The sequence below is a fragment of the Salvelinus fontinalis genome, unplaced genomic scaffold (genome assembly GCF_029448725.1).
Source record: "Salvelinus fontinalis isolate EN_2023a unplaced genomic scaffold, ASM2944872v1 scaffold_0152, whole genome shotgun sequence".
NCBI classification, from domain to species: domain Eukaryota; kingdom Metazoa; phylum Chordata; class Actinopteri; order Salmoniformes; family Salmonidae; genus Salvelinus; species Salvelinus fontinalis.
In genome coordinates, this window is record NW_026600361.1 from 101,778 (window position 1) to 114,968 (window position 13,191).

The 13,191-nt window shown below is 46.6% G+C and overlaps 1 protein-coding gene across 1 annotated transcript in view; it reads left to right on the forward strand.

The window, feature by feature from the left end:
- The window catches only part of LOC129843516 (protein CLEC16A-like), a 90,638-nt gene that overhangs the window by 36,930 nt on the left and 40,517 nt on the right, over positions 1-13,191 (forward strand). Inside the window, exons 10-13 of the mRNA XM_055912275.1 lie at positions 1,739-1,937; positions 4,758-4,875; positions 8,267-8,367; positions 13,000-13,119. Coding sequence (XP_055768250.1) covers positions 1,739-1,937; positions 4,758-4,875; positions 8,267-8,367; positions 13,000-13,119 — 538 coding nt within the window. The remainder of the gene's footprint in view (positions 1-1,738; positions 1,938-4,757; positions 4,876-8,266; positions 8,368-12,999; positions 13,120-13,191) is intronic.

Below are 13,191 nucleotides of genomic sequence, written 5' to 3' on the forward strand. Positions count from 1 at the left end.
AAACACCAGGGACCCATTTACTCTAAACTCAGCCTAGCTCAACAGGCCTTTCCCCCCCCCCCCCTCCTCCAAAACACCAGGGACCCGTTTACTCTAAACTCAGCCCAGCTCAACAGGCCTTCTCCTCCTCCCCCCCCTCCTCCAAACACCAGGGACCCGTTTACTCTAAACTCAGCCCAGCTCAACAGGCCTTCTCCTCACCCCCCCCTCCTCCAAACACCAGGGACCCGTTTACTCTAAACTCAGCCCAGCTCAACAGGCCTTCTCCTCACCCCCCCCCCCCTCCTCCAAACACCAAGGACCCGTTTACTCTAAACTCAGCCCAGCTCAACAGGCCTTCTCCTCACCCCCCCCCTCCTCCAAACACCAGGGACCCGTTTACTCTAAACTCAGCCCAGCTCCACAGGCCTTCTCAGCAGTTGAGGTCACTTCCTGTTAGCAGTGGTGTATTGTGGTTAATGGATGACAGCCTTAGACGAAATGACAGGCCCTAAGATTAGAAGATGAACCACACACACACACACACACACACACACACGCACCGTGGTCACACACCGTGGTCACGCAGCTCAACTTGGGCCTAGATATTCTTGTCTTCCATTGACTTAACGGGTAACAGTTTTAACTGGTCTGACTGTTCCTGTGGTGGGTCCTGTTAAAACAGTCAGTCCAATGGAAGACTGTTCCTGTGGTGGGTCCTGTTAAAACGGACCAATCTGGGTTTGGTTGATGCCAGGAGAACGCTACCTGTTTCAATGCATAGTGTCAACTGTAAAGTTTGGTGGAGGAGGAATAATGGTCTGGGGCTGTTTTTCATGGTTCGGGCCCCTTAGTTTCAGTGTAGGTAAATCTGAACGCTACAGAATACAATGACATTCTAGACTATTCTGTGCTTCCAACTTAGTGGCAACAGTTTGGCGAAGGCCCTTTCCTGTTTCAGCGTGACAATACCTCCGTGCACAAAGCGAAGGTCCAACCAGAAATGGTTTGTTGAGATCGGTGTGGAAGAACTTGACTGGCCTGCACAGAGCCCTGACCTCAACCCCATTGAACTTCTTTGGGATGAATTGGAACGGTCCTCTGGTTGGCCACTTGTTGATCAGATACTGTCCTCTGATTGGCCACTTGTTGATCAGATACTGTCCTCTGATTGGCCACTTGTTGTTGATCAGAACCTGTCCTCTGGTTGGCCACTAGTTGTTGATCAGATACTGTTCTCTGATTGGCCACTTGTTGTTGATCAGAACCTGTCCTCTGGTTGGCCACTTGTTGTTGATCAGATACTGTTCTCTGATTGGCCACTTGTTGTTGATCAGATACTGTCCTCTGATTGGCCACTTGTTGTTGATCAGAACCTGTCCTCTGATTGGCCACTTGTTGATCAGAAACTAAGTCTACCATTCCAATACACTTTACAAACATGTTTTGCTGTGAAAAATGACACGAATATCGAAGTAAAATACAGACGACACAAAATGGAGACGGAACTTACACCACTCAGACTGTACAAAGTTAAAGCTTCATCTATTGAGCATTGTGTGTTTAACTTTTTCTCTCTTCTCGCTCTCTCTCCCCTCTCCTCCATCTCCCTCCCTCCCTCCTCTCTCCCATCCCTCCCTCCCTCCTCTCTCCCATCCCTCCCTCCCTCCTCTCTCTCTCCCTCCCTTCCTCTCCCCCCCTCCTCCCTCCCTCCCCCCACCCACCCCTCCCTCCCTCCCTCCCTCCCTCCTCTCTCCAGGTCAGTGCAGGCGTCCGTCTGTTCACCAAGCCTCCTGAGTCTCTGGAGCGGTCTCTGGAGCTGTCCTGTCATCGGGGGCGCAAGCGGGCCCAGAAACGCCCCAACTACAAGAACCTGGGAGAGGAAGAGGAAGAGGAGAGGCCGGGGGGAGGAGAGGAGGGCTTAGAGGACAGCGAGAGAGAGAGGGAGAAGGCTAAAGGTACAGAGGGAAGCAATAAGGGAAGCAGCAGGACAAGTGGGGAGATGGAAGGTGAGTGTGAGTGTGTGTACAGGACAGGAGAACTACATATCCCATCACCACCCTGTGATTACCTACCCAGTAGCCAGTGCGGCAGTGGCCTTCCTCTCCAAACTGTCACCCTCTGTAGTAAATTATAAAAATGCATAAATAGATTAAATTATAATTAATATAAAATGCAGAACTGTATTTCAGTGTCTTTCTGTCTTCCCTAAAGATCGAATAAATTTTAAATTTGTTTTTTTAAATCCGAACACTTAAAATCCAGTTTGGAGACTAGGGCCCGTCTTCACTCTGTGAAGGCCTGTCACTGTCACTACCACGGTCTCCGCGGTTACACGTGTCACTCACCCGAGTCTTCACGGTTACAACTGTCACTACCGCGGTCTCCCCGTTGTTACGCCTGCGTCTTCCCCCCGGTCTCCATGGTTACACCATTTCATCCTGTGCTCCTCACCTCTCCGCCCGTCTCTCATCTCTCCTGGTGGTTTTCCATTCATTATTATGATTCATATCCCCCCCCCACCCTTATAACAGGCGGTGTGTTCTGGTGTAATAACAGGCTGTGTGTTCTGGTGTAATAACAGGCGGTGTGTTCTGGTGTAATAACAGGCTGTGTGTTATAGTGTAATAACAGGCTGTGTGTTATAGTGTAATAACAGACTGGGTGTAATAACAGGCTGTGTGTTCTGGTGTAATAACAGGCTGTGTGTTCTGGTGTAATAACAGGCTGTGTGTTCTGGTGTAATAACAGGCTGTGTGTTATAGTGTAATAACAGGCTGTGTGTTCTGGTGTAATAACAGGCTGTGTGTTCTGGTGTAATAACAGGCTGTGTGTTCTGGTGTAATAACAGGCGGTGTGTTCTGGTGTAATAACAGGCTGTGTGTTCTGGTGTAATAACAGGCTGTGTGTAATAACAGGCTGTGTGTTATAGTGTAATAACAGGCTGTGTGTTCTGGTGTAATAACAGGCGGTGTGTTCTGGTGTAATAACAGGCGGTGTGTTCTGGTGTAATAACAGGCTGTGTGTTCTGGTGTAATAACAGGCTGTGTGTAATAACAGGCTGTGTGTTCTGGTGTAATAACAGGCTGTGTGTTCTGGTGTAATAACAGGCTGTGTGTTCTGGTGTAATAACAGGCTGTGTGTTCTGGTGTAATAACAGGCTGTGTGTTATAGTGTAATAACAGGCTGTGTGTTATAGTGTAATAACAGGCTGTGTGTTATAGTGTAATAACAGGCTGTGTGTTATAGTGTAATAACAGGCTGTGTGTTATAGTGTAATAACAGGCTGTGTGTTATAGTGTAATAACAGGCTGTGTGTTCTGGTGTAATAACAGGCTGTGTGTTATGGTGTAATAACAGGCTGTGTGTTATAGTGTAATAACAGGCTGTGTGTTATAGTGTAATAACAGGCTGTGTGTTATAGTGTAATAACAGGCTGTGTGTTCTGGTGTAATAACAGGCTGTGTGTTCTGGTGTAATAACAGGCTGTGTGTTCTGGTGTAATAACAGGCTGTGTGTTATAGTGTAATAACAGGCGGTGTGTTCTGGTGTAATAACAGGCGGTGTGTTCTGGTGTAATAACAGGCTGTGTGTTCTGGTGTAATAACAGGCTGTGTGTAATAACAGGCTGTGTGTTCTGGTGTAATAACAGGCTGTGTGTTCTGGTGTAATAACAGGCTGTGTGTTCTGGTGTAATAACAGGCGGTGTGTTCTGGTGTAATAACAGGCGGTGTGTTCTGGTGTAATAACAGGCTGTGTGTTCTGGTGTAATAACAGGCTGTGTGTTCTGGTGTAATAACAGGCGGTGTGTTCTGGTGTAATAACAGGCGGTGTGTTCTGGTGTAATAACAGGCTGTGTGTTATAGTGTAATAACAGGCTGTGTGTTCTGGTGTAATAACAGGCGGTGTGTTCTGGTGTAATAACAGGCTGTGTGTTCTGGTGTAATAACAGGCTGTGTGTTCTGGTGTAATAACAGGCTGTGTGTTATAGTGTAATAACAGGCTGTGTGTTATAGTGTAATAACAGGCGGTGTGTTCTGGTGTAATAACAGGCTGTGTGTTCTGGTGTAATAACAGGCTGTGTGTTATAGTGTAATAACAGGCTGTGTGTTCTGGTGTAATAACAGACTGTGTGTTCTGGTGTAATAACAGGCTGTGTGTTCTGGTGTAATAACAGGCTGTGTGTTCTGGTGTAATAACAGGCGGTGTGTTCTGGTGTAATAACAGGCTGTGTGTAATAACAGGCTGTGTGTTCTGGTGTAATAACAGGCTGTGTGTTCTTGTGTAATAACAGGCTGTGTGTTATAGTGTAATAACAGGCTGTGTGTTCTGGTGTAATAACAGGCTGTGTGTTCTGGTGTAATAACAGGCTGTGTGTAATAACAGGCTGTGTGTTATAGTGTAATAACAGGCTGTGTGTTCTGGTGTAATAACAGGCGGTGTGTTCTGGTGTAATAACAGGCTGTGTGTTCTGGTGTAATAACAGGCTGTGTGTTCTGGTGTAATAACAGGCTGTGTGTTCTGGTGTAATAACAGGCTGTGTGTAATAACAGGCTGTGTGTTATAGTGTAATAACAGGCTGTGTGTTCTGGTGTAATAACAGGCTGTGTGTTCTGGTGTAATAACAGGCTGTGTGTAATAACAGGCTGTGTGTTATAGTGTAATAACAGGCTGTGTGTTATAGTGTAATAACAGGCTGTGTGTTCTGGTGTAATAACAGGCGGTGTGTTCTGGTGTAATAACAGGCGGTGTGTTATAACAGACTGTGTGTTCTCCAGAGATAGAGATGGTGGTGATGGACAAGGGGAAGGTGTCGGAGACGTCGTCAACGGAGACGGAACAGAATATCACCGATGAGGAGAAGACTGCTGCCGCTGCACGAACACAGAGGAAGAGGTACACACACACACACACACACTACACACACTACACACACACACACACACTACACACACACACACACACACACACACACAGAGGAAGAGGTACACACACACACACACTACATACACACACTACACACACACACACACAGAGGAAGAGGTACTCACACACACACACACTACACACACACACACACACAGAGGAAGAGGTACATACACACACACACACACACACACACACACACACACACACACACACACACACACACACAGAAACAGGTACACACCCTCAAACGCACACACACACACACACACACACACACACACACACACACAGAAACAGGTACACACCCTCAAACGCACACACACACACACACAGAAACAGGTACACACACACACACACACACACACACAGAAACAGGTACACACCCTCAAACGCACACACACACACACACACACACACACACACACACACAGGTAAACACCCTCAAACACACATAGTATTGTTTATCTAGTCCAGGGGAGGGTTTAGTATTGTTTATCCAGGGAGGGTTTTGTATTGTTTATCTAGTCTAGGGGAGGGTTTAGTATTGTTTATCTAGTCCAGGGGAGGGTTTAGTATTGTTTATCCAGGGGAGGGTTTTGTATTGTTTATCTAGTCCAGGGGAGGGTTTAGTATTGTTTATCTAGTCCAGGGGAGGGTTTAGTATTGTTTATCCAGGGGAGGGTTTTGTATTGTTTATCTAGTCCAGGGGGAGGGTTGGAAAGGTAGGTCTACTCTGTCTGGAGTGGAAAGACTACTTTTGAAAGTACTAAGCTCAGATTCCTAATGACGTCTCAGATGTAACTATTTGCAAACAAGGACATCTTTGTTGACGTAAGAGTAATGTGTGTGTGTGTGTGTGTGTGTGTTCGTGTGTTCAACTGAAGCCCATACATTCTCCTGTGGTCATAAGATACGAATTGAAGAGGAAGACACATTTAGTTAGTTTCACAACTCTGTGGTTTGACTGGAAGGACTCTCCTGTTAATGTATATGGACACACACACAGAGACACACACAGAGACACACACACACACACACACAGAGACACACACACACACACACAGAGACACACACACACACACACAGAGACACACACACACACACAGAGACACACAGAGACACACAGAGACACACACACACACACACACACACACACACACACACACACACACAGAGAGACACACACACACACACACACACACACACACACACACACACACACACACACACACACACACACACACACACACACACAGAGACACACACACACACACAGAGAGACACACACACAGAGACACACACACACACACACACACACACACACACACACACACACACACACACACACACACACACACACACACAGAGACACACACACACACACACACACAAACACACACACACAGAGACACACACACACACACACACAGAGACACACAGAGACACACACACACACACACAGAGACACACACACACACACACACACACACACACACACACACACACACACACACACACACACACACACACACAGAGACACACACAGAGACACACACAGAGACACACACAGAGACACACACAGAGACACACACAGAGACACACACACAGAGACACACACACAGAGACACACACACAGAGACACACACACAGAGACACACACACAGAGACACACACACAGAGAGACACACACAGACACACAGAGACACACAGAGACACACAGACACACACACACACAGAGACACACACACACACACACACACACACACACACACACACACACACACACACACACACACACACACACACACAGAGAGACACACAGAGACACACACACACACACACAGAGACACACAGAGACACACAGAGACACACAGAGACACACAGAGACACACACACACACACACACAGAGACACACACACACACACAGAGACACACACACACACACAGAGACACACACACACACACACACACACACACACACACACACACACACACACACACACACACACACACACACAGAGACACACACACACACACACACACACACACACACACACACACACACACACACACACACACACACACACAGAGACACACACACACACACACAGAGACACACACACACACACACACACACACACACACACACACACAGAGACACACAGAGACACACACACATTGAAGAGACCGATCAGGTCGTTTCCCAACTCTGTGGTTTGACTGGTCTTCACTGGGAGGAGCTCGTCTCCTGATGTATGTTGATTCAGTGGAACCATAAACGAAACCTCACTGGAAGGACTCTCCTGTAATATATACACACAGAGACAGAGACACACACACATTGAAGAGACCGATCAGGTCGTTTCCCAACTCTGTGGTTTGACTGGTCTTCACTGGGAGGAGCTCGTCTCCTGATGTATGTTGATTCAGTGGAACGAAACCTCACTTTCAACTGACTCACCTCCATTTGCTTGGAATTATTGCTTTCCATCTAAGTCCTGCTCAAAATACAGTATTTCGTTTTCTAAGGAAGAAGTTGGTTTTCTGTGTGCATAATTATCCCCCTCTCTCTGTCACTCTCTCGGTCTCTCTCTCTGTCTCTCTCTCTCTGTCTCTCTCTCTCTGTCTCTCTCTCTCTCTCTCTCTCTCTCTCTCTCTCTCTCTCTCTCTCCTGTCTGTCTGTCTCTCTATCTTTCTCCTGTCTCTCTCTCTGTCTTTCTCTCTCTCCTGTCTCTCTCTCCTCTTTCTCTCTCTCTCTCTCTCTCTCTCCTGTCTCTCTCTCCTCTCCCTGTCTCCCTGTCTCTCTCTCTCCCTGTCTCTCTCTCTCTCCCTGGCTCTCTGTCTCTCCCTGTCTCTCTCTCTCTCCCTGGCTCTCTGTCTCTCCCTGGCTCTCTGTCTCTCCCTGGCTCTCTCTCTCCCTGGCTCTCTCTCTTTCACCTCTGTCTGGCTCTCTCTCACTCTCTCTCTCTCCTGTCTCTCTCTCCTCTTTCTGTCTCTCTCTCCTGTCTCTCTCTCCTCTCCCTGTCTCTCTCACTCTCTCTCTCTCCTCTCCCTGTCTCTCTCACTCTCTCTCTCCTGTCTCTCTGTCTCTCTCTCCTCTTTCTGTCTCTCTCTCCTGTCTCTCTCTCCTCTCCCTGTCTCCCTGTCTCTCTCTCTCCCTGTCTCTCTCTCTCTCCCTGGCTCTCTGTCTCTCCCTGTCTCTCTCTCTCTCCCTGGCTCTCTGTCTCTCCCTGGCTCTCTGTCTCTCCCTGGCTCTCTCTCTCCCTGGCTCTCTCTCTTTCACCTCTGTCTGGCTCTCTCTCTCACTCTCTCTCTCCTGTCTCTCTCTCTCCTCTCTCCTGTCTCTCTCTCCTCCAGACCGTTCCTAGACATGGTGTACAGTGCTCTAGATTGTAGTGAAGACGATTACCATGCTCTGTTTGTTCTCTGTCTACTCTACGCCGTGTCACACAGCAAAGGTGAGAGGGCATCTACCCCATCTGTTCTGTTCAACAATAAGTAGGTTAGAGCCAGTATGTTAGCTCCGGTAGGTGAGCTCCGGTAGGTTAGCTATGGTAGATTAGCTCCGGTAGGTTAGCTATGGTAGGTTAGCTCCGGTAGGTTAGCTATGGTAGGTTAGCTCCGGTAGGTGAGCTCCGGTAGGTTAGCTATGGTAGGTTAGCTCCGGTAGGTTAGCTATGGTAGGTTAGCTCCGGTAGGTTAGCTATGGTAGGTTAGCTCCGGTAGGTTAGCTCCGGTAGGTTAGCTCCGGTAGGTTAGCTCCGGTATGTTAGCTCCGGTAGGTTAGCTATGGTAGGTTAGCTCCGGTAGGTTAGCTCCGGTAGGTTAGCTCCGGTAGGTTAGCTCCGGTAGGTTAGCTATGGTAGGTTAGCTCCGGTAGGTTAGCTCCGGTAGGTTAGCTCCGGTAGGTTAGCTCCGGTAGGTTAGCTCCGGTATGTTAGCTCCGGTAGGTTAGCTCCGGTAGGTTAGCTCCGGTAGGTTAGCTCCGGTAGGTTAGCTCCGGTAGGTTAGCTATGGTAGGTTAGCTATGGTAGATTAGCTCCGGTAGGTTAGCTCCGGTAGGTTAGCTCCGGTAGGTGAGCTCCGGTAGGTTAGCTATGGTAGGTTAGCTCCGGTAGGTTAGCTCCGGTAGGTTAGCTCCGGTAGGTTAGCTCCGGTAGGTTAGCTATGGTAGGTTAGCTATGGTAGGTTAGCTCCGGTAGGTTAGCTATGGTAGGTTAGCTCCGGTAGGTGAGCTCCGGTAGGTGAGCTCCGGTAGGTTAGCTATGGTAGGTTAGCTCCGGTAGGTTAGCTCCGGTAGGTGAGCTATGGTAGGTTAGCTATGGTAGGTTAGCTCCGGTAGGTTAGCTCCGGTAGGTTAGCTCCGGTAGGTGAGCTATAGTAGGTTAGCTATGGTAGGTTAGCTCCGGTATGTTAGCTCCGGTAGGTTAGCTCCGGTAGGTTAGCTCCGGTAGGTGAGCTATAGTAGGTTAGCTATGGTAGGTTAGCTCCGGTAGGTTAGCTATGGTAGGTGGGCTATGGTAGGTGAGCTATGGTAGGTGAGCTATGGTAGGTGAGCTATGGTAGGTGAGCTATGGTAGGTGGGCTATGGTAGGTGAGCTATGGTAGGTGAGCTATGGTAGGTGGGCTATGGTAGGTGAGCTATGGTAGGTGAGCTATGGTAGGTGAGCTATGGTAGGTGAGCTATGGTAGGTGAGCTATGGTAGGTGAGCTATGGTAGGTGAGCTCCGGTAGGTGAGCTCCGGTAGGTGAGCTCCGGTAGGTGAGCTCCGGTAGGTGAGCTCCGGTAGGTGAGCTCCGGTAGGTGAGCTCCGGTAGGTGAGCTCCGGTAGGTGAGCTATGGTAGGTGAGCTATGGTAGGTGAGCTATGGTAGGTGAGCTATGGTAGGTGAGCTCCGGTAAGTGAGCTATGGTAAGTGAGCTATGGTAAGTGAGCTATGGTAGGTGAGCTATGGTAGGTGAGCTCCGGTAGGTGAGCTATGGTAGGTTAGCTATGGTATGTTAGCTCCGGTAGGTTAGCTATGGTAGGTTAGCTATGGTAGGTTAGCTCCGGTAAGTGAGCTATGGTAGGTGAGCTATGGTAGGTTAGCTCTGGTAGGTTAGCTATGGTAGGTTAACTCCGGTAAGTGTGCTATGGTAGGTTAGCTATGGTAGGTTAGCTCCGGTAGGTTAGCTCCGGTAGGTTAGCTCTGGTAGGTTAGCTCCGGTAAGTGTGCTATGGTAGGTTAGCTATGGTAGGTGAGCTATGGTAGGTTAGCTCCGATGGGTTAGCTATGGTAGGTGAGCTATGGTAGGTGAGCTATGGTAGGTTAGCTCTGGTAAGTTAGCTATGGTAGGTTAGCTCCGATAGGTTAGCTCTGATAGGTTAGCTCTGATAGGTTAGCTCTGATAGGTTAGCTCTGATGGGTTAGCTATGGTAGGTTAGCTCCGGTAGGTTAGCTCCGGTAGGTTAGCTCCGGTAGGTTAGCTCCGGTAGGTTAGCTTCAGTGGGTTAGCTCTGGTAGGCTAGCTCTGGTAGGCTAGCTCTGGTAGGCTAGCTATGGTAGGTTAGCTATGGTAGGTTAGCTATGGTAGGTTAGCTCTGGTAGGCTAGCTATGGTAGGTTAGCTCTGGTAGGCTAGCTATGGTAGGTTAGCTATGGTAGGTTAGCTATGGTAGGTTAGCTCCGGTAGGTTAGCTATGGTAGGTTAGCTATGGTAGGTTAGCTATGGTAGGTTAGCTTCGGTAGTTTAGTAGGTAGATTAAGATTAGTGGATCGTGATGTTCAGATTAGGGGATCATGATGTTCTGTAGAGATGTTCAGATAACAGATTAGTGGATCGAGATGTTCAGATGACAGATTAGCGGATCATGATGTTCAGATAACAGATTAGTGGATCGTGATGTTCTGTAGAGATGTTCAGATAACAGATTAGTGGATCATGATGTTCTGTAGAGATGTTCAGATAACAGATTAGTGGATCATGATGTTCTGTAGAGATGTTCAGATAACAGATTAGCGGATCGTGATGTTCAGATAACAGATTAGTGGATCATGATGTTCTGTAGAGATGTTCAGATAACAGATTAGCGGATCGTGATGTTCTGTAGAGATGTTCAGATAACAGATTAGTGGATCGTGATGTTCAGATAACAGATTAGTGGATCATGATGTTCAGATAACAGATTAGTGGATCATGATGTTCAGATAACAGATTAGTGGATCATGATGTTCAGATAACAGATTAGCGGATCATGATGTTCAGATAACAGATTAGCGGATCGTGATGTTCTGTAGAGATGTTCAGATAACAGATTAGTGGATCATGATGTTCAGATAACAGATTAGCGGATCGTGATGTTCTGTAGAGATGTTCAGATAACAGATTAGTGGATCTTGATGTTCAGATTAGGGGATCATGATGTTCTGTAGAGATGTTCAGATAACAGATTAGTGGATCGTGATGTTCAGATTAGGGGATCATGATGTTCTGTAGAGATGTTCAGATAACAGATTAGTGGATCGTGATGTTCAGATTAGGGGATCATGATGTTCTGTAGAGATGTTCAGATAACAGATTAGTGGATCGTGATGTTCAGATTAGTGGATCGTGATGTTCTGTAGAGATGTTCAGATAACAGATTAGTGGATCATGATGTTCCGTTAACAGATTAGTGGATCGTGATGTTCTGTAGAGATGTTCAGATAACAGATTAGTGGATCATGATGTTCAGATTAGTGGATCATGATGTTCAGATAACAGATTAGTGGATCATGATGTTCAGATAACAGATTAGTGGATCATGATGTTCAGATAACAGATTAGTGGATCATGATGTTCTGTAGAGATGTTCAGATAACAGATTAGTGGATCATGATGTTCTGTAGAGATGTTCAGATAACAGATTAGTGGATCGTGATGTTCTGTAGAGATGTTCAGATAACAGATTAGTGGATCATGATGTTCAGATAACAGATTAGTGGATCGTGATGTTCAGATAACAGATTAGTGGATCGTGATGTTCTGTAGAGATGTTCAGATAACAGATTAGTGGATCATGATGTTCAGATTAGGGGATCAAGATGTTCAGATAACAGATTAGTGGATCGTGATGTTCTGTAGAGATGTTCAGATAACAGATTAGTGGATCATGATGTTCAGATTAGTGGATCATTATGTTCAGATAACAGATTAGTGGATCATGATGTTCAGATAACAGATTAGTGGATCATGATGTTCTGTAGAGATGTTCAGATAACAGATTAGTGGATCATGATGTTCTGTAGAGATGTTCAGATAACAGATTAGTGGATCATGATGTTCAGATAACAGATTAGTGGATCATGATGTTCTGTAGAGATGTTCAGATAACAGATTAGTGGATCATGATGTTCAGATAACAGATTAGTGGATCATGATGTTCTGTAGAGATGTTCAGATAACAGATTAGTGGATCATGATGTTCTGTAGAGATGTTCAGATGACAGATTAGTGGATCGTGATGTTCAGATAACAGATTAGTGGATCATGATGTTCTGTAGAGATGTTCAGATAACAGATTAGTGGATCATGATGTTCTGTAGAGATGTTCCGTTAACAGATTAGCGGATCGTGATGTTCTGTAGAGATGTTCCGTTAACAGATTAGCGGATCGTGATGTTCTGTAGAGATGTTCCGTTAACAGATTAGTGGATCGTGATGTTCAGATAACAGATTAGCGGATGGTGATGTTCTGTAGAGATGTTCCGTTAACAGATTAGTGGATCGTGATGTTCAGATAACAGATTAGCGGATGGTGATGTTCTGTAGAGATGTTCAGATAACAGATTAGTGGATCATGATGTTCAGATAACAGATTAGTGGATCATGATGTTCTGTAGAGATGTTCAGATAACAGATTAGTGGATCATGATGTTCAGATAACAGATTAGTGGATCATGATGTTCAGATAACAGATTAGTGGATCATGATGTTCAGATAACAGATTAGCGGATCGTGATGTTCTGTAGAGATGTTCAGATAACAGATTAGCGGATGGTGATGTTCTGTAGAGATGTTCCGTTAACAGATAGGCCCTACAGCTCGTTCTAAATGCGTGTGTTTGTTCAGGTATCAACCGTGAGTTGTTGGAGAGACTGCAGCTGCCAGTCCCGGACCAGGAGAGGAGCTGTTACAGCCAGGTGTTGGTGGAGAGACTCATACGGGTGATAAACGTGGCCGCACAACCAGGTAACACACACACACACACACACACACACACACACACATATACACACACACACACACATACACATATACACA